The following is a 21,287-nucleotide window of genomic DNA, read 5'->3' as shown; positions in this document are numbered from 1 at the left end:
TACATCAAAGTTCAGAAGCAACATTAACGTACTGAAGGGGAAACATACACTTACTTAGCAAATTCATTTCTTAAAAAGCAAGACAAACTGAGGATTAAAACAGGGAAATCATAGGAAGGGGAAAAAATGTAAATCCAAAACCTGAAGGTGAACAAGAAATAAAAGCAGAGGTAGGACACATAAGAAGTAATGACAGCCAGGAGCCACTTTGACACAAAATAAGAACTGACAGTAAAAGCACATCACTTGTGTGCTGCAGAGCTCCAAGACGTTTTTGTCACCAGTTTCTGAATGAATTTTGGCTGTCAGGCAAACTTAAAACCTTAAAACATAAAACTTACAAAGGCATTTAGAAAAATCAGAGAGAGACTTTTTAAAGTATTTTATTTTTTTTATCCAGATACAGTATTTGTCCAAGGTCACTTTAGAGTAAGTGGCATACAGGCTAGTAAAACTGAAGTGCCCATACAGTTGTTTCAGGTTAAATATGCATGGTATATTCTACAACACAAAAACTGCATTTAGAGTTTTTTCTTTCTCCACAATGATTTGGCAGTTTTAAAAAGCTAACACACATTTCCATTCTCAGAAATCAATTAATTGAATAACAAAGCCCAAAACTGAAATGCAATCTACCTCAACCACCAAACAACACACTTATCTCAGTAAGGACCTCTTAGCAGATCGGGCTGCAACAGTTGTGGAGCTGTCTTTATCGTGACCCTCAAAGTACTGCTGCTCTATTCGCCGACAAAAGGCTGTGAGATTACTGTAGTTTTTCACTTTTTCAGAAAGTTCATCAGTGGTTAGTTGAGTAGTAAGGATTGTGAACAGATGTCCAAATACCAGAGCATCTAATTCAGTCGGTCTGTAAAAACAAACAGAAAAAAGAACAGGTATTTTGGAAGACAAGTTCTAATCAAGAAAAATCCTGCTGTTCTGAATAATTTTTAGGGAGCCACACAACTGAAGAACAGGGAAGAAACCAGGCAACACTGAATTTGCCAAATGCACGAAAACTGTGTATACAGTATATACGCACATTGCTAGTTCTCAGTATCGCATCTTTCTTTGCTTTTGGTACCGTGGAAATAACACTTCCCAGATCAGCCAGAGGTATTGATCCAGTATCAAACCATACTCTACCTCTTAGTTCTGTAACAAGGGCAAGTGTTTGTCATGTCTTTTGGGTCTGGTTTTTTTTTTATATATATATATACACACATACATCTGCAGAAGAATAAGACCCTCAGCTATTATCTCACACAAAATTAAGAGGAAGGGGGGGGGGGGGGGAAAAGCATAAAACAATGTTTTATCTAGGTTATACTATGTTTAAGAATGATTTGAGAAGATGCAATTCAAACTTTTCTTCTATAATGCGTATTTCTGTATCCACTCAATTTACATTACCCACCCAACTTGGAAAAGATTAAGGGGCAAAAACACACACAGAAAAGTAACCAAGACCGTATGCTGCCTTTTGAAGACATCTCCCTGTCCAGATGTAGTTAACTGAAGCCCAGACCTGAGCATTTCTAGTCTTCTCTACGCACAGGAGACAAGAAGAAGCTAATGTGATGTCATTTAAATCTGTAACGTTTTTAAAATACTAGTAAGAAAAAAAACAAAGGGGAAAAAAAGCATTTTGCAATTGGAATAAATTGGTGAGAGCAGAAGACATCCCATGAAGGCCAGATTGTTCCTTTTTTCTCCCCTGGGAATGTGAATTCTAGTTTTCACTTCGCAACTGACACTTTGCTGACACAAGGCTAGCTTCCTCCCCAGTCCTCACAACTCACAGGCACCCTCACGCTAGCTCAGTTCATTCAGAACTGCCCCTGGTGTTAAGAAGGGCAAGACAAGCTGCCCAGCTCAGGATGGTATGACATACATTCACTCCCCTGTACCTATTAACGAATGTTACCCAAGAAATTAGAGTAAAGCTCTAAATGTATAATTTTTAATAAGAAACTCACAGTATAAAGGTGTACATTTGTACCCTACATAGGTTGTGGTAGACACTGTAGAGAAGACAAGCAGGATTAAAACTAAATCATAAATGCCAGAAACTTATATAAACTTTCCTTTTAAAACCTTTAATTACTTATTTCTGAAACTTCATGTTTATATTCCAGTCACACATTTGTATGTCTGCAACTAATCATGCAGCATTAAAATAAGTCAGGAGTTTTCCATATATCTGTATCTCACATTCCTGGATGTAGTATTTCAGTAAAGAGTAACTTACTGCTTATTGAAGAAATACGGTTGTGTTCCTAATCTCTGGGAGAGAGCCTGACAACACTGATCTACATCTTCAAGCACCTATCAAAACACACAAGAGATAAAAGATCGGTATTGTCAGGGGAAATACCAACACTGCAAAAAATAACCTCCTTCGTCTATTTGCACTGACAGTGGGAACACGGTACATACAATGCTGGCACATCAGAAGCTGCTACAGTCAGTCATCAAACCTACACAGGAGGCAGGTAGCTAAGAGTTATTTAATCTAACATTTGATGTAAGGCAATTCTGATTAAGTGCTTCCCATAACATTGATAACTCAGCTTAATGAAAAGTAGTAATTTACACCTCAAAACTACTTTGCTTTTGGGGGTTTTTTTTACATCTCTGACAATGGAAGCCACAATCCTGCAAAGTGTGCCCCACACCATACAGAAAGTGGGGGCCATTACTTAAAACCTATTTTCAGGACTACTGCCTAAACTAACATCACCAGAAATGTAGACTCATGGTAAAACATCCTTCCTCCCACGCCATCGGGTTGCACATAATGTAAGATTTATTGCTGATGAAGGCAAATATCTGACTCTAGATAATGTTTTAAGTACAGAATATATATTTTTCCTACATCTGTTTCAAGAAAGTGCTACTCTTCAAAGCCTTTAAAAATAAAGAAAAAATAAAACAGGCTAAAAAAGCTTCACTTTTCATACTGACCTGTTCAAGTGTCTTTCCAGCCCATCCAATGGCTTTCATCTTTCGCCTTACCTCCCACTGCTTCTGATATGACAAAATGCGGTTAAGAGGCCACGGGTAAGGAGAGCCATACCTCGGGTGAGTAATCTTTGTCGAGAAACAGAAAGGTACCGTGTTATCATATAAGAAAATACAGATACCTCTATGCATAAAATAGCTAATGTTCAAATACTTCTATCAGAAAGGGAGCTGTAAAAGAGAAAGGGAGTTGTATGACATGCTGTAATTATTTGTGCAGAATTTATAGTTTGCAGCATAACCATTTAAAACTATTACTTCAGAAACACATACAAAACCCGCATCTGTTCTGCAGTCAGCTAACTCCAGTAATGACACAACTTCCCTAAAATGTATATGCAAGCGAAATTAAAGTGAAAAGACCATATCATTAACGGTATAAACCTCAATGTTTCATTTATGAGTAGGGACTTGCAATTGTGAGCGAAAGTGTTTTCTCATTAAATTTTAATTAAGATAAATGCTGCAGAACCACTCACCTCCTCTACTGTAACATCATCACACCATTGGAGATAGAGCTAGGAACAGAAAGAACACTTACTAAAACTTCCTAATAAAGCAGAATACAGAGACAATAATTTCTCACTAGTAGAATTTTCTTTTCTATATTAGATTAAATTTCCATTTCATTCCTTCTGTTAAACCTCTGAATGTACAAAAGAAATTAGAACTGGAAGGCAAAAGCTCAGCTGCTAGTCCTTACTTCACCAGCACCAGGACCAAGCTGAGACCAAAAGCCCACTCCCGCTGCACACGCTCCGTGGACAGGTTACCAGCCCTCAGCTGCTCAGCCACCTGCAGCTCACCAGCATTTCCAACACAGTTCCCATGCTGGGATGGCATCTCGTTAACTGGCCACAGACACAAACCGCAGAGGACCCCAGCCTCCCACTAGGCATGCGAGCACACACACTGTAGAAGGTGATCGCAGGATGCCTGGCCAGCTGTGGGTTGGGGTAGGACCCCAGGAACCACTGGCATTTTCCAGTTGGTTACATCTACAGATACATGACACATTTCAGTTTGGGGAATCATACAGGCAGCTTGTGTCTAGAGGAACATTTCAGCAAGCAATCTATAGAGCACAGAGAACTTATTCCTGCTTCCTTTCACCCCAAAAGTTGCTGACCTCACCTAAGAATAAGCAGCATTTCCAATACAGAGAAACATCCTCAAGCTTTCTTGCCTATAGTCACTTATGTAAGTGTGTGGAGTTACTACAGTTTGCTGTACCTCTGCTGTCAAGAGCATATTATTGACTAATTCCATGTAGGCTTTCATCTCAGCTTTTTGGACTTCATCCAACCCATCACTGAGAGAATGGCCCTAAATGGGGGAGGGGGAGAAAAAAGAAAAAGACAAACGTGTAAGAAATAGTATTGGAATATTCAGCAATGCTTGACCCAAGGACCTCTAAAGTCAATGAGCTTTGGCTCAGACCCTGATCTCTTACATAGCTCAGTAACAAAATACACAGGCTATTTTTACATACAGTATCCTTTAGAATTAAAAATAAAAATTTTAACGTAACATAGCTAACCTACAAGAAATACAGACTTATTACCAGTTATAGATGAACACAGTTTGAGCACACAGCCCCAGGTTAGTGTACCTCTGTGGCAAGAAGTAAACACAAATTTACATCTGTGATACAGCTTTATCAACTGCTCAGTGAAAAGACAGTGTTGGTTAAAATATGGGGGGGGGGGGGGGTGGAGGCAAAGGCAAATCTGAACAGTACCTGACACTTCAGAATTTAAACCAGTCAGTTCTGGGTTTAAGAGCTCTGAGATCCTGAGACAGGGCATGTAGAAAAAAGTTCTCAGAAACTAGCACTGCTATGCAGCTATTCTGCATAGAATTTGCTTCCAGAATTTGAGTAGATGACAAAGAAAAACGTCTCCACCTCAACAAACTTCTATGCCAGGGTATCTTTTCTTTAGAACAGCACTACATTTCTACACTATTTTAACAAATGAAGTAACATTCCAGAAGAGCACATCAATTCAGCACAATGCTAAGCAGGACTAACATGCTATTCACCAATTTCTGAAAACAATGTACTATTACCTTGGCTTTTACAAACTGGACTATGGGTCCAAGTTCAGATACTACTTGATTTCCCACATGAATAAAGGGAACTTTGCCTGTAAAATGAGAAATGTATTTTAGTAAGAGCTTTTTATACCTGTAAAACATAATTTACAATTTTCAAAGCAATTAAATATTGCATCAGTGGTTTTAGGGGTTGGTTTGTTGTTTGTTTTTTTTTTTTTCAAATGAGCACAGGCAAAGCTCTAATGCATAGCTCACCTGGTGAATGTCTGTAATAACAAACATCTTCCTCCTCCTAAACCTTTTCTACATACAATACTTGCAATTGTGTATTTCAAAGTTACTGAGTGAGATCTATTGACTTGTATTTTAATAATGGATTTTGGTTTGCCGGAAAGACTTAATTCAACGTATCTCTGAAGTACAGCTGGGAAATCCCAGGAAAGCAGACAGAGCCCTTGGCTAGTTTTACGACGCGTGTTCCCATCCTCCCTCCTATCCCACTGTCAGGGAAAGGGCTGCTGAAATGATGGGAGATGTGGCACTATGCCCAGGAAAGCAAGCAGGGGGAAGTGCAAATGCACACTCAGCAAGGCAAGGTCTTGACTCTCCCTCCTCTGGTCCTTTAGATTTCCAATGACTGGGCCAGCCGGCTCCTGTTGGCTGCCCCAGTCTTTACTCTCTAGTTGTGAGCCGGCATTTTCAAGCTCCCGTGGTCCTGGGGTCAGGAAGAGGTTCTCAGTATGAGACTCAGCTTTTCCATCTGGAGGGCCAGGCAGAGGAAGGAGCTTCTTCACCATCATGGAAGCAAAAATGGGTAACACTAGGAAGGCTGACCATTCAGTCTATGAAGCTGAGCCCTGATAGCCCAGTGTGAAGCAGGGCTAAAAACAGACAGTCTTTCTCTGGTTGGTAACTTTTCTTACACACAGAACCAAGCCAAAGCTTTAAGGCAGGCAGGGGTACAAGAGGAAGCCCTGTCACACACAGCGTGCCATGGAGTACGACAGAAGTTGCCATATGCCCCTTTTCCCAGCTCTCAGCGTGTGAAGCTGAGGACTCCTGCTCCAATCCACCCTAACCAGGTTGCTTGCTCTGCAAATCTTCATCCAAGTGCAACTGATAAACACCAAACTTATAAATCATTTAGCATTATTTACATGATTGAAATAATCCACAAACCAGAGATAAATGCTGGATGTTTTGTATTACAGAAAATGTCCTCAAACCCAAAGGCAGTAAATGAGCCTGCCCAGTGCAGTGGGGCACTGCACCCTTTTACCTTCCCACCTCTCACTGTGGGCAAACTCTGCTCTCCATAGACAGCACAAAGAGCAAGATCGGTACCTGCCTGACTCCAAATATGTTATTAGCAATACATTCACTCTTTTCAATGAAACACAAAATACCTACTGTTTGGCCTAGCTCAAACACTCACTTCTCACTGGCTCATCGGCCTAAGGGTAATAAATGAAGTGCACCACACCAAGAAAGGCTTCATCTGCATCCGCACACTGCAGGTTGCAGAAGGAAACAGAGTCTTCTCTGTGCTGCAGAATTCAGTGGTTTCAGTCAGACTGTACTTCACATACCAGGACAATTCTTTGGTATCGTGCTTCTGACTCCCTCAGAATGGGTTTCATCATTATGACAACTATGAGATAAATAACCTTCCCCAAAAAAGATGAGATGCAGATCTTTGTCTGCTGCTGCGAGACAGAGGGTGGTGGGGAGGGAGAAGGGAATAAATGACAACCTTGTTTGAATTATCATTAAAGATTGAACCAATATAAAGACAGAACATGTGGCAAGTGAATAAAAATAGTAGGGACTCCAGGTGTAAGGGCAAAAATAATACATGTATTTCTACCTACGTTTAAATTGAAGCAGTATCGTTTTCCCTCTCATGCTCCTTGTTTTCAGAAGAAGGAAGTGTTCAAACCCAATTACAACGTCAGATGCCAGAAAGTGTGGACATGGGGTGCAAGTGGCAGAGAAATGAAAACATGCAACTGTCACCACTCCTACTCCTGCGCACACAAGATGCTCCTCTGTGCATGAATTCAGCATTTCAAAGCTACTTTATTTACCAACAAATAATATATCTCTCTCCATATTTTGCTGATTTTTTGCTACTGCCAGGCAACTGTTTTTTTTTTTAAAATAGCTTAATTCCACTGCTTTTGACAAAAATATCAGTAATGGCAGCAGCAGAACCCATGCAGCTGACAGACATATACTGACAAGCACTTCCACGTGGCAGTCACCAGAGCCAGGTAATCAGTAAAGCAGCACCTCCTCACAAAACAAAAATCTGGGACAGTCTGCAAGGACTGCCAGACGTCTGTGCCCTGCATTCAGCAACTCTCTCTGGGTTTTAGTTAACCTTCTGAAGCTGGCCTCTGGATGTTTTTAGGCAACCAGTCATCCCCAGCAAAAGGCAGGCTGTGTACCCTTCTAATGCTTTATTTATTGTTGGTGAGTTGGGATGTTCTGCCAGACTCATGGATCAGAGGAAGATTTAAATCCTCTATCACCCTGAACAGCGACAATGCACCCTTCAGTCTTCTCCTGTATCAACATCCTGGCATCATATCCCAGACAGGGTAACAAAAGATAATCTTTCTCCAGCGTCGTCTCACCCCAGCAATGGGAAAATATAACAGCATTCACTGGAACATTCCCTGGATACAGAATAAAGCCACTTTTGGAAACATATGTCTTTCTATTTCAGGACACAACCACTCTCAGGCATTTGAGAAAAGGTTTCCACCAGGCATCTAAACTGTTTGAATGCTTTGTATGGGTACCGCATTCACAGGCACAGTTACACACCGTGCCACTGTTACTTTGCATTTGTTTTAACTGTTTGCAGAGGAGAAACTGCACTGAAGAGGAAGGGGGAAGGCAACCCGCGCACGGTTGCACCGACCGACTGTTATCAGCAAGACAAGGCGTAGTTGCCATGGTATCAAAATGGAGGTATAACGTAGTAATCTTAATGAAGGCCACACTTACCAGATGGGGACATGTACTCAGCATTTGCCCTGCAAACCACCCGGATTGGCAGATTGCACATTTGCAAAAAGGCCTGGAAACAAAGAGTCACATTTTAAAAGCATTAATAGACCAGTGACAAACAAATGTATTATTCTCAATGCATTTGACTATGTTTTAGCAGTTCCTAGTATCGCTTATGAAGTATAGTTCCTTGCATACTGCTTTTAGGAAGAAAGAAGGGTAGGTAAAAGAAAAACAAGGGGGGTTTTAACTTCCTTAGACAACTGTTTTATCATCCAGTCACTGACTGGAATTCTATCTATTTTTCCTGTTTTTTCAACATAAGCAGAGAGAAGCAGTATCTGACAGACACAATTAGTGCTGTGGCTGTACAAAATTAAGTGACATTTTGCCCCTCCAGAAAATCGTAGTACTTGCTTCTTCTGGCTAAAGCCGGCTAACCAAGTTCATGCGGTGTAACATGGCGAACACCTACAGTACCTTCCTACATTATATTTACAATAGCTGCCAGAAGTTTTGCTCTATGATACTGTCAGAGCACAAGCCTGCTTTGGGAGGAAGTATTTATGATGTTTAATTTATGTGAATCATGGAGAGCGTAAGTGATCGATTTACTGCTTCTATCTGTAACCTCAGATTCAAAGCATTCTCAGTAGGATACAATTTTGCCAACACCTACCATCACCACAAAATCCTTAGTGTGCTTCTGTTGAAATACCAAAATATCAAAAAAAATACTTGTAATTTGGACAGAACATGGCCAGTAAAGTACCTCTTAATCTCCGGAGTCTCTCACCACTCAGCTAAGTCCTACCATTCTTTTTGTCTTTGCAATTAGACAGGTCACAATTCCAGATTCCAAAATTATACTTATTTATCCACAGTGGCTTGAGGTCAAAAAAACATACACCAAGACGGTTACCACCATGAAGAAAAATGCTGCCGTAACATGGCACTTTCCACATGAGCTTCCTCCTACCTCTTCAAATTGCAGGACCTGGCAGTAAACTGCACTCTCACAGCTTTAGATGCTGAGACCATAATCATAGACATCAAAGTAACCTAAACCTTAACCTTGAGATTACCCACATCTGCACTAAATGAGACCATAAGACATGAACTGATACCGGCATCAGTCCTGTTCCTAACTTGGTGGTTTATGCAGTATCCATCAAGGAAAAAAACAAAACAAGCCAAACAGCCCCCGCTCTCCTCTCTCCTGTGCTCTTCCAAGCCCTTTATTCCCAAACCTAACCCAATCCAGGGAAAAAAAAGCCAAAAGCTTTGGTCCTTTTCCAACCAAATTCAACAACTGCACAGTCCATTACAACATTTGGCTCCTGCAGGTTTAGATGACTTAAATTCAAATCCCAATTTAAAGCAAGAAACTATGGTCACAAGCTGCTACACACGACACTGATTATGGCTGACAAGAGGCTGCCTCAGAACCATGGAGGCTCTGCAAAATCCACCAGAAACCTGGTTTCTAACATCTTTTGATGTCCTCAGCGTAACTCTTTAACTTAATGCACTACTCCGAAGCCAATTACTATACATGCACATGCAGACAGAGACACAGAGTACTAGTCATCATCAACATAAGCCAAATACTGCAGCTCCTGCCCTATTTAGCAATAAATTGCTATCTAGAGTGTTTAATCCCAGCTGGAACCTCCACTGCTGCTTAAGGATGCAACTATCAACCAAAGACGATACAAGGTACTGGCCACATTTGACACCACCCCACTTTCTAAGTCTGTGTACCCATTAGTCAACCAAAAACTGAGGCTTTTGCTGTCTTAGCATCTCGAACTCCATGCAAACAGTAAGAATACCCAAAGGACTAATTCTTAAACAAGAATTTAAGGCATTGGTCTGCTTCAGCCCAGGGTCTCTTCCTTTGCCTCCTGGCTCTGCAGGACCTAGTAAAGTCCAGGCTGTTCCAGCTACTGTTAAATGCATCATGTCTTCTGCCCAAACGGTGGCTTCATATGCAACTTCTTTGGAAACAGTGAAGAATACAGAGACTTTGGTTTCTATTAAATACATGCTCCTATGCCGCTGCTGGGCACAATCTAACACACCAAAAACATACACTCTAACTCAACTGGTACACAGACTTTGTTCTTCTGAAATTTCTACCAGTAGCTAACATCATCTCAACAGTACTGTGCTGCAGTGGAGCTGATGGCATCAAACAACAGCTCCAAAGAATTTCCTCTTTGGGTGGGAGGAGCAGAGTGAACTTCTACCATACTACTGTCCTGGTTTCAGCTGGCAGGAGAGGTAATTTTCTTCTTAGAAGTTGGTGCAGTGCTGTGTTTTGGATTTGGTGTGAGAACAGTGTTGACAACACACTGATGTTTTCAGTTGTTACTAGGTAATGTTTATACCAAGTCAAGGACCTTTCAGTTTCTTGGGGAAATGGAACTGGGAGGGGACACAGCCAGGACAGCTGACTTGAACTCGCCAAAGGGATATTCCTACCATGGGACGTCATGCTCAGTATATAAACTGGGGAGGGTTGGCTGGGGCCTGCAGATCCCTGCTCAGGGACTGGCTGGGCATCGGTCAGCAGGTGATGAGCAGTTGTATTGTGCATCGCTTGTTTTCTTTTCTCCCTTCCTCTGGATTCATTTTTCTCCCTTCTCCCTCCTTTTCATTATAATTGTTATTATTATTATTGCTCTTAACTTTGTTTTATTTCAATTATTAAATTGTTCTTATCTCAACCCTCGAGTTTTACATTCTTTTCTGATTCTCCTCCCCATCCCTCCGAGGGGTGGGGGTGAGTGAGCAGCTGGGTAGTACTTAGTTACCGGCTGGGGTTAAACCAGGATAACTACTTAGTCCATAGTTGTTGAAATTCATCTCAAAAATATGTTAAGTTTCATTTGGTCTAGGCTTCCTAAATGAATTTGTTTTGCAGTAAGGCACTAAAATAACTCTCCAATTCTGCATTAAGCTAGAAATTACTTTTATAACTGCCATGTACTATTCTCACTGCAGGTTTAGAAGAAAAAAATCTGAACAGCACTGGAGTTAGGGCAACACATGAATAACTTAAGTACAGAGACATATTTAAGCAAAAGGAGGTGAATCAGAGAACTATTACTTTTTCATATCAGCATGTCAAAAATGAGACACACTGGCACAGAACGCTTCAGTTACATGAGTTGCTTCAGCAAATTACTGCCTACTGTACATCACATCATACATTGGTACTGTGTGTACAAGGTTTCTAACAAAAACAGTTCATGACTGTGAAAAACAGTCCTCAACATAGAGGCTGAACTATAAATAAAATCTTTTCAGTGTAAAGAGCTCAGCCAAGTTTCCATCAAAAATCTGAATCTGACCTTTCTCTCTCTCCTTCTCAATAAACATCCATAGATCAAAGAATATCAACCTTTATTACATTTGGCAGGGAAATTCTACCTCAGCCTCTGGCCTAGTGCAAAGGGGATTGAGAATACATTGCCATTTTGGCATCTCAGAAATGCAAACACGCCGGGACCATGTGCCTTTTTCACACTTCTAAGAGAAAAGAGGAGAGAGGAAGTTGAGCCAGAACTGAGCTCTAAATTGGGAAGAAATATTAACTAAACAAAATGTTTGCTACTCTGCATAATAAAGCACAGATTCTAGTAAACTTAGAAGTCAGTCCACCCTCAGTGAGGTTATAATAATTTTTAAAAAATTTAAAAGATGACCCTAAAGTAAACACCAAACCAAAAACCTGAATAAACTTCCTTGGAATACTCATCTTCAGTTCTGATGAATGTTTTTTAGATGACTGAGCTTGGGAAACTAAAGAGTGATTCGAGACTAAAATTGGACAAATCCATCTGGTTCTGCATTCACCCCAGCAGTCCTCCTGTGGAGTTCAGGAACAGTGGCCACTGGGGCTGCCTCTCCAGAAGCATTACAAGGCCTGTTCCAGCTATCCCTTCAGCATCCACGTGTTAACAGCTTTACACTTCAATCTTCGTCTGTATTTAGGATTGGCTTTAAGATTAGTGATGCAATAGTAATGAAACACAAAACCAAAGGAAAACAGAACAGTGAAAGAGTTGAAGACAAAAACCATTTTGTGCCATACCATAAACCTAAAAATAAAAAATAAAAAAATTAAACCCACAATTACATCTTTAAAAAGACAGACACCCAGGGAATTAAAAGACCAATATGCTGAGCTGTAATTTGCATCCAAAGCATGACCTATTCAGTTTTAAGTGCTCTTTAAAAATTGTTCTGCAGCAGGAAAGTGAAGCAAAGCCCCACGATATGAGACACGTTTAATCCTTACTGAATCTACACTGATGAACTAATCATTACCTAGAGAAATAGGCCAGTATCCATTTCTTGATTCAGCTTAAACTAACGGTCAACTGGAGAGCCTTCAAGTTCACTGAAAAATATATGGCAACTGATAAAAAGAGGCAGTGCTATCCCAAACTATGAGGGCTTAGACTAAGAAATAAGCCTTACAATTTGCATTGCTAGGAGAGTACTTACATTCTTCCACTGATGTCATTGAAAAGCGTTGGAAGTATTAGCAACATAAGTGCTTTTGACTTTTCAAGTTTTCAAGCACAGTGAATGCATTTCATATTTATGGAAATTATGGTTTCTTTTAGAAAAAGAGATGGACAAGGATCATGACCAATGCATTCTTACAAATATCCACTGCCAGAAAGCCTCTAAAATTTTTTTTCTGATGCATTCAATTAGCAAAATCAGATTTTAGACAGTAACTGATGTTAGATAGTAAGTGGCATGAAGTATTACCAAAATAGTTGAAATTGGCACAGATCAAAGAAATCATACAGAGAGAATACAGGACAAAGCAGCAATTTTTGTGAGTCTCTATCTCATTTAACACTTTAGCCCAGTGATCAAGGGAGGATTTGTTCCCTTTTTGACGCTCACATAGAATGTCAAGAACCAACACATTTGGTGTGCAGATGGTATCAGACTGTCATGGCTTCCAACCCTGATAAAAGATGCAGTGAAACACTGATTATTTCAGCTCAGAGCATCTCATTTCCCTTTGGGTACCTCACACATATAATTTGAGCAGGCAAATAAACCCTTACTCTTCCTGTCGGAGAAACCAGCAAAAGGGAGTGAGCTTAGCTCCTCTGAGTGCTTTTGGAGTGAAGGGCAAAAGGCTGAAGGCTGAAACCACCCCAGTGCAGTTCTGCTGAGATTCATGAAGATATCAACACCCCTTCAAAGACACAGCATCAAAAGCTGAGCAATCTGAAAGATCAAGGGCCCATGCTTATTCTAGTACATCAGAGATTATTGCTAACATCATAAATTTGACTGATCAACTTAAAAAAGGACTGAAAGGGGCCAACTGAATTCCAAGTGACATAAGCTAGTTAATCAAGCCCTTGTGAAAATTCACCTAAAAATGGTAAGCAAGACTGTAACAACAAAACTAGAAACAAGACATTTAACTGAGCATAGCGTGTCATACCTTGACTTGTAATTCCAAAGAACAGCATTAGATTTCCCACTCTTTTCTCCTCTGGAAAAAAAAAAAATGTACTGCCAAAGAACGAACAGGGTGACTATTGTAGGCTACAACCTGGATCTCCTCCAGCACCTAGGATTCTCATGCAATAATACTACAGCAGTTGCAGTTCTTCAGAATAGGGGTGGCGGGGGGTAGGGCTGGCAATTATCTCTCCCGTCTGTGGTAAAACTGGTACACATTACTTCATCTAAAGTTTTCCAGTCCAAAGTAAAGATGTTCACTGAAAATGTTTGTTGATACTTTGAAAAGAACTCTCCTAAACAAACTCTAAGCAAGGAAAGGAGAACCGAATTCCTGCTGGAAAGGATAAACTTTTTTTTTTAACGCTTAACACCTATCCAAAGAGTTAACTATTTGAATCAAATAGGATAAAAAGGAGAAATTAATGTTCTCATATCCCCTTGCCCATGTTACAGAAGATCAAGAAATTACTTCCCAATAGGCTTTACACAAATAAAGGTAACTTCCTTCAGGCATAAATCTATGGCATTCACTACAACTGAAGGACATCAAACAAAAACACTCAGGCTTTTAAAAGGAATGAGTAATTTCATGGCTCATACTAGTTAGTGCAGCATAAAACAAGGATAATGAAATCTCAGTTAGGAAGAACTGGGTTTATTCCCCTGGCATCAGCAGGAGTGCCTCTTTTATTCATATGTTCCATTGACTCTTTGCATTTCTGTACTTTTAAAAATAGGGGCCCGATTTCTTGTGCTGTATCAGCATTCAATGACTGGAGCAGATGCCTGGAAAACTGTCCAGTTTAGTAACTTATGTTTAATATAATGTCTACTACAAACACTTAATTTACTTCTGGAACAAAGTGTGTCCTTTCTTTGGATGAGGTTAATATAAGAAACAGGTAAAGGCATTACAAAATAAAGATTCAGCTTAATGGGGTCTGTTCAGCTTCTCTCCAACACAGCCCTATTCTGTCTCTCTTCCCTGCAGGCCAACAGTCTCCCCTCTCATGCTCTTTCAGCCCCTCTACCTGTAGCATCAGCTACTCTGCCAGCACCAGGGAAAGGGAGAAATGTGGACAATGTATTTCTAGCAATGCTGTCTCTCTTCTTCCAGACTGAAAGCACCAAGCCTACAAAGTTACTACTGCCTCTGTGCACCTTGTTTTTAATGGGAGATCTTGCTGTAAACAGGGAGGAGGAGAGGGGCTGCAAGTCCATGAGGGAAAATAGAGGAGAGGGAGATAAAAAGGTGCCACCAGATTAATTATGTCTGTCTTTCCCTGCCCTCCCAGTATTTACTGTTCTAGACTAGGGAACAAAGACTGTGGAAGTGAGGACAACGAATTGAAGAAAAGGCATGGAGAAGCCTCTCAGCGCCTTTCCTGCTCTACCACAAGCTGATCCACACAGGACTATGGTTTGCATTGCACTGCCTTCTCCTCCCCAAGAGTAGCATGAGCCACTCTGTTTTCGAAGTCAGCATGGAACAAGCCAGTTCATATTTTTGCTGCGAGAAAATGAAGTATCAGCAGCTATGTGCAGAAGGGCTGATAGGAAGCTCTGAGGTGACACTTGTTACAGTATTAATCACCAATCTTATGCCTATCATTCATTTCAATCATGGCAGGTGACACCTCCTGCCAGAATTACAGAGTACAGTTACAACAGCATTGCTTAAAGGACACAATCAATTTAAGGCTTATTTTGTTTTCTTATAGCCTGACCAATTTCAAATTCAAAATGTAGGTAATATGTTGGATTTCAGGTATCTAAAAAAATAATCAGAGCAATCACCTCTCTGCTGCCTTAGCCCAATTCAAAAGCCCAGAGCCCAGAAATCACAGCCAGCCACGGGGCAACTCACCCCACCCTCCCCTTCCTCCTTTTCTCACACAACTGACATTCTCGTCTCTGCTACTGCCGCTGTCCTCGAAACAATGCAAGAAAGGGATGCCATTGCGTCTTCCTATGATGACAAGGATGGAAAATGACTGTGCATGAAATACAATGGGAAAGAATTAAGAGACGGGAGGGAGGACGTTTGTATTTTACAGTTAATTGTTTCAGATGCCATTCTTACTCTTGTTCTCCCTTCCTCTTTGCTCTCCCCAGCTAAGGAAGGGCTGTTTGGACACTGTCAGCTGGAAATACAATACACATCAGGCAGCAAATCACCCTTTCAAAGCTCCACCACAATGCTCTTCCCTTCCCCTTCAGTCCCCTCGCACAATAATACATATGAGCAAAACACATATACTCATTAAAAATTAGTTACAATTTGATGTAAATCATATCCAGATTGCAGTTTCTGAGATCAGAGGCAAGAATGAAATTACTTATGTCAAGACTCAAATAGTTCGCAACTTATATCCCCAACATGAGCAACACTATTTTCAGATGGCACACTCCAGGCTTCATTTGAAGAAGATATATTCATGATTAGTTTTTAATAAAGAACGAGGCACTCCAAGCCACCTCTTATTCAGCAGCACTTCTAAAAGCACTTATACAATACTGTTGTGAAAAAGAGTGAAAGGCGTTTTCTGTTTTCATTTTTGCATTATTTCATGAGCATACAAAGGACAATATGTGATGACAACTAAAGAGTTATTCTCTACTTTATTGCAGGAACACATTTTAAAATTAAAAACCATGAACAAATCTACAGAATAATTCAGTTTTCATATCAAACAGCTGCAGACCCTGTAACTGAAATAGTGTGTCTAAGGTTATAAATGAAAACTGTTCAGTATCATTCTTTGAGTGACAGATTAAATTCCTAATCCAGTTATGGTAATGGCCACATGTGTAGTTTAACATAAATTAAGAGCTTAATTATATTTGTGACTATTTTAAACAAAATAACAAATTCCTTTGTACCTGTGAATGTAATTTATAGCAAAGCCACGTTCATTCTCCAAAACAATCTATTTTACACTGCAGCACAACACTGCTCTAATGGTATAATGTAATTCTTGTTGTAGAATGCAGAAAGAGTAGATTCACTGGTAGCACACAGGTTTTGAAGATAAATGAAGATGCTATTCATTCAGGGGTAATTTCATCTTAGAACTATATGAAAGATGTTTCACTCACAAATAGTACCTGTATGGCTTGGGATTTAAGCATGTTTTCAGCTACAACGCAATGTGCTAGATTGATTATGTTGATACTGCATTTCTCATCATGAAGAATTCCAACTTTTATTCTCTTTAAAAAAAAGACTGTCAGATTTTCATTTCAGTACTAAGCCTTTGTTCAAGCCTCAGCAACAAGTTCAAATTTCTGCTAATGTTTTGCCTAGAGAAAAAAACAAACCACTGCTCATATACACACACACACTCAAGAAAAAAAAAATCACAAATCTGTCAAGGGCAATTAATCATGCATGATTTACACATTCATTTGATTACTTGTTGAAGTAAATAAGCAGTTGGTCTGTGTAACACAATTTTAAATTGCCCAAACATCCTTCTGTCATTCAGGACTAAGAACAGACAATTCTAAATGCGCTTTCCTGGAATATATTAAGACCATTTATAAGGACATCAATTGCACAAGCAATTAATACATATCTTAACATAATGAGCTGCAGGCTCTATAACCTCAGGACAGCTATGAGAATTTCCACAATCCTGAACATTTTAGACAGCCTTTTAAGCAAGACTCTGACACTACTTGCATAAAGATTTCAGAAGAACCTGTAATAACAGAGGCAGTCTCAACATCCACATTCCTCCTCCCAGCAAGTCCTAACATTTGAAGCAAGAGGCCTGGCACAGCACAGCTGTATTAACCCCCTCCCTCCTATGCAGCCACACTACTTCCATCCAGGCACTAAACAAAAAAGGCTTTACCTGCACCGGGTTTCAAAGGGAGACGAGGCCTGGACAGGCTCTCCGCTTCACACTGAAATATACTCTCCTATGGTAATTCAGTTTTAATTCGTTTAAAACTCCATTTTTCCATCCCTGAAGTTGTAGAGTTGTTTTGTTATTGAAATATAGTTGTGTATTCCTTTCTGGGGTTTGGTGGCTTTTCTTACTATCATAAGACTGATAAGCAGGAATGCTGTGTAATGGAAGCTGTATAACAAATAAGCAGAGAACGGTTTTTAACCATGAGTCATGTTACCCAGGAGGTGTATGTGTCTTCATTAACTTTAATGGGAAGAGGGCTGAACATCTCACAAGAAGAACAGAGCCTTCATTCAACACACAACATTCTCTTTCCTGTCGCTGGATAATCATTACTGATTAGTATTTTCCTTGATCTTAATTCATTTGCAGTGAAAATAAAACTTCATTCAATATCAAGATTTTGCAGCCTAAGATCAAATGGGCTTCACTTTCAACAGGACTGTATAATACAATACTTCAAGTTAATGAACAAGGAGTGCAAACACCAAGATGTACCAGCAATAATGCACTAGCTCTTTTGAAGTTATGTTGCATTTTCAGCAAATATAAAGAAGGTGAACCCAGTAAAAGGGAAAGGAATTGTTAGTCTGTTTCCAAGAACAACAATGGGCAGAAGCAGAATTAAAAAACAAACAACAAAATAAAAACCCCTACAAGAATCAGCAGAAAGGTTCCACAGATGAGAGGGATTTTTCTGGGGGGGTGGTTTGGTTGGTTTTTAACTATTGAAGGCACCACTACATTTACTTAGCAATTAATGGAAGACACTGCCCTCCCCTCTCTTATCTGACATACAGCTAAAGTCAGAAGTCCAGATTTCATTGCACAATGAGAAGTCATAAGCCAAATCATTATTAAAACAGCTAGATTCAACCAACTTCTTATGTTCAGTCTGCAGCCCTCACTACTCATTAATTCAAACAAAATGCCTGCAACAGTCTGTTCCACCTACACTGAGAGTAACTTGCTCTGCTGTCTGCTTGATCTGCTCTGTTGAAAAGAGGTACATGAAATGCCATCTGTATTGCAGGATCATCAATTTTAAACAGTCAACTTTTACTCTAAATAATTACTTATTATGACATCTGATTTTATTCTTTATTTTATATGTAGCTGTCTGTATATATGTCCTCTGAGCGCTATCCCAGAACAGCGTTATGAAGAGGTGCTGCAAGGAGATTCTGAGAAAGATCTGAAAGACCAGTTGCAGCACATTTAGAGTCTTGTTGTGAACCATGTTCCTTAAAGATCTGATGATTCACACGCTCTTTTGATCTGAGGGACTCAAAATTCTGATGCTTTTTCACCACATGGATGTTCAACAAACCATCAACAAGGTATGTATCTTCTCTAGTGCTATCTCTATGCCCCAAATTAGTAACAGGGGGAAAACTAATGGCAATAGTGGGGAAAAAGTCCCAGGTACTAGCTCCTATTTCTCCTCCTATCCCCCATTCCCATTTCTTCCTCAGGAAAAGACACACACACACCCCCCAGCAAAAAGATACCCAGTAAAAAGATAAACACTCATCAGAATAAAAAGGAAATTCTAAACCAGAGGAATTCAGCAATTTCCTTACACAAAATACACCAGTATATTTAAAGCTTTCTGATCACTAAGCTAGTAATATATACCTACAGATCCTAGTAACATTTCAAAATGGATCAAAGACACCAAGGATAGCTATTCTTTTGCAGTCAAAACCATGTTACAGAGATTCTTCAAAATAGATATGATTCCCTAATACAAAATTGTTCTATAAAGTTTAAGATCAGATATCTACCAGAGCCATATTTATAGTCATGGCTACTATCAGTTGTCCAGCTAGAGAATATTGAAGAAAAACAAGCATTTTTAATATATTATAGATAATTTATCATCTAAGTGACACGTGTAGGATAACAACAGACTGGAAACAGTAAAGCAAAATGATGCATTAGAAAAGGAAATTTTAGGGTTATGTTGATGCTTTTTTCTGTGGTTTAAATACAAGCCACACCTACACATATTGTTAGATGGCAAGAATATTCATGACAGCCACAAAAGAATACAGTTTCTGGAGTAAAAAGGAACACTGAAATCAAGTGAGCAACAAAAGCACTTATTTGCGTTAACTGTGAGGCACAATATAAAACACACTGCCCAAACAAACAGACACTGCCCCATTTATTTTGTGTACCAAAGATGACTCCTCTTTCCAGGAAAAGATAAGAGTGTTTTCTTGCTGTGATAGAATTTACTCTTAGAGGTACCTCCTAGATTGCCAGACTGGAAGGAAAAAAGTTAAGAGATCTTGGAAGTAATTACCATGATCAAATGATCCCAACCTTTTCACCGATCATGTCAGCTAAAGTTTCCAAGTGTCTCACCTCAACTAAACAAGATGTGACCTTTTTGGATCGCACTCAAAGACTGCTTGCTCTAGCTGCTCTGAGCTAAACTCACACAAAAAGCAAGAAACAGGGGAACAGTGCAACTCCCTACTACACAAAGCAGCAGCAGTTACTCTGAAGAACAGGAACCTTACAGACATCCTGCTCACCACCACTTCTGACAGTCAGGCCCTCTTTGCTAATGGGGAAAACATCCCCTTGAGATTTGGGGTAACTGAACCTAACAGGTTAATGCCATTTATGCAGACTTCACAGCCACAGAGGTGCTTTTAAGTCAATTAGAGATGCAGGTTTGTCAATTATATGGACTATTTCTAAAAACCACATTGGATCTCAACTCTGCACGCATAATGAAATTGAGAAAACCTATCAGAGACATATAGAGGTTTCACACCCACAGCATGAAGCAAACATGCCTCAAGTCTGGGGCAGTATTAGCTTCGAGAATTAAATACCCAGCAAGTATCATGCAAGATGTTACCAGACAAACTACCATACCAAGTGACAAAAGATAGGAACCATGCACAGTTCCCAGAACAGGTAGATAAGCAGATACTGTACAAATATAGACCAATATAAATATGAGTACAAGCAGCAGCACTCTAAAGAGGACTCACAAATGTCCTTAAGGCACATCAGATACAGGAACTAAGTCATTGATTTTGACAGAAATAATTCTTAACTTATTCATTTCACTAAATGCTGTTACTTAAGCTAGATAACTATTCAAAAAATATAATGGAATTAACATCTTTAGTTTAGAAAAGATGACATTTTACCTGAACAGCAAGGGAAGATGCATTATCAGAAAGCAGAATTTGTTCCTCTGTTGAAAGAAAAACAAAAAACACAATTACAAAAAAGTGTCCATTTAGCTACTGACCTGTAATTGTAAGCCATTCTAGACTGCATTTCTGATGCATAATACAAGGAGCATATATATAATTATTATGCAGCTGGTCTAGAAAACCTATGATATGAACATTAAAAAAAGAAAGAAAAAAAAAGAATACCAGGAATATTTCTCCTGCAAATGCAGTTGCACTTATCATACATTACCACCAATGTACAATAAGAAATACTCACAACTAACAACCAAATGCTTGAGTTTTATGCCAATTACTCTTCTTCTAATCAAAGTTAAATAAACCCACATCTTCATAACTCCTCTGGCTAAAAAGTAAAAGCATTCAGAAACCTATAAAAGTGGCTTGCAGTTAATATTGCACACTGTGTCTAGGTCTGTCACACAAAAGAAAGATGACAAGTTCACTGCAATAAAAATTCCATGCTTAGAAGACTAGGGCTGCTACCTATTAGTCTTCATTACTTTGCAGTCTTCTGACAACTGTAGCAGGC

The 21,287-nt window shown here is 39.6% G+C and overlaps 1 protein-coding gene across 1 annotated transcript in view; it reads right to left on the bottom strand.

Annotated features, from left to right (window-relative positions):
* Positions 1–365: 365 nt before the first annotated feature.
* The window catches only part of MTX2 (metaxin 2), a 35,345-nt gene continuing 14,423 nt past the window's right edge, over positions 366–21,287 (bottom strand). Inside the window, exons 3-10 of the mRNA XM_037397595.1 lie at positions 20,708–20,754; positions 8,098–8,170; positions 5,095–5,171; positions 4,258–4,350; positions 3,504–3,542; positions 2,968–3,093; positions 2,252–2,328; positions 366–868 (exon numbers count right to left, since the gene is read on the bottom strand). Of these exons, the coding sequence (XP_037253492.1) occupies positions 658–868; positions 2,252–2,328; positions 2,968–3,093; positions 3,504–3,542; positions 4,258–4,350; positions 5,095–5,171; positions 8,098–8,170; positions 20,708–20,754 (743 nt within the window). The 3' untranslated portion in view covers positions 366–657. The remainder of the gene's footprint in view (positions 869–2,251; positions 2,329–2,967; positions 3,094–3,503; positions 3,543–4,257; positions 4,351–5,094; positions 5,172–8,097; positions 8,171–20,707; positions 20,755–21,287) is intronic.

This window comes from Falco rusticolus, chromosome 8 (assembly GCF_015220075.1).
Source record: "Falco rusticolus isolate bFalRus1 chromosome 8, bFalRus1.pri, whole genome shotgun sequence".
NCBI classification, from domain to species: Eukaryota; Metazoa; Chordata; class Aves; order Falconiformes; family Falconidae; genus Falco; species Falco rusticolus.
Note: the sequence above shows the minus strand (reverse complement) of the source record. Positions and strands in the feature narration are given on the sequence as shown.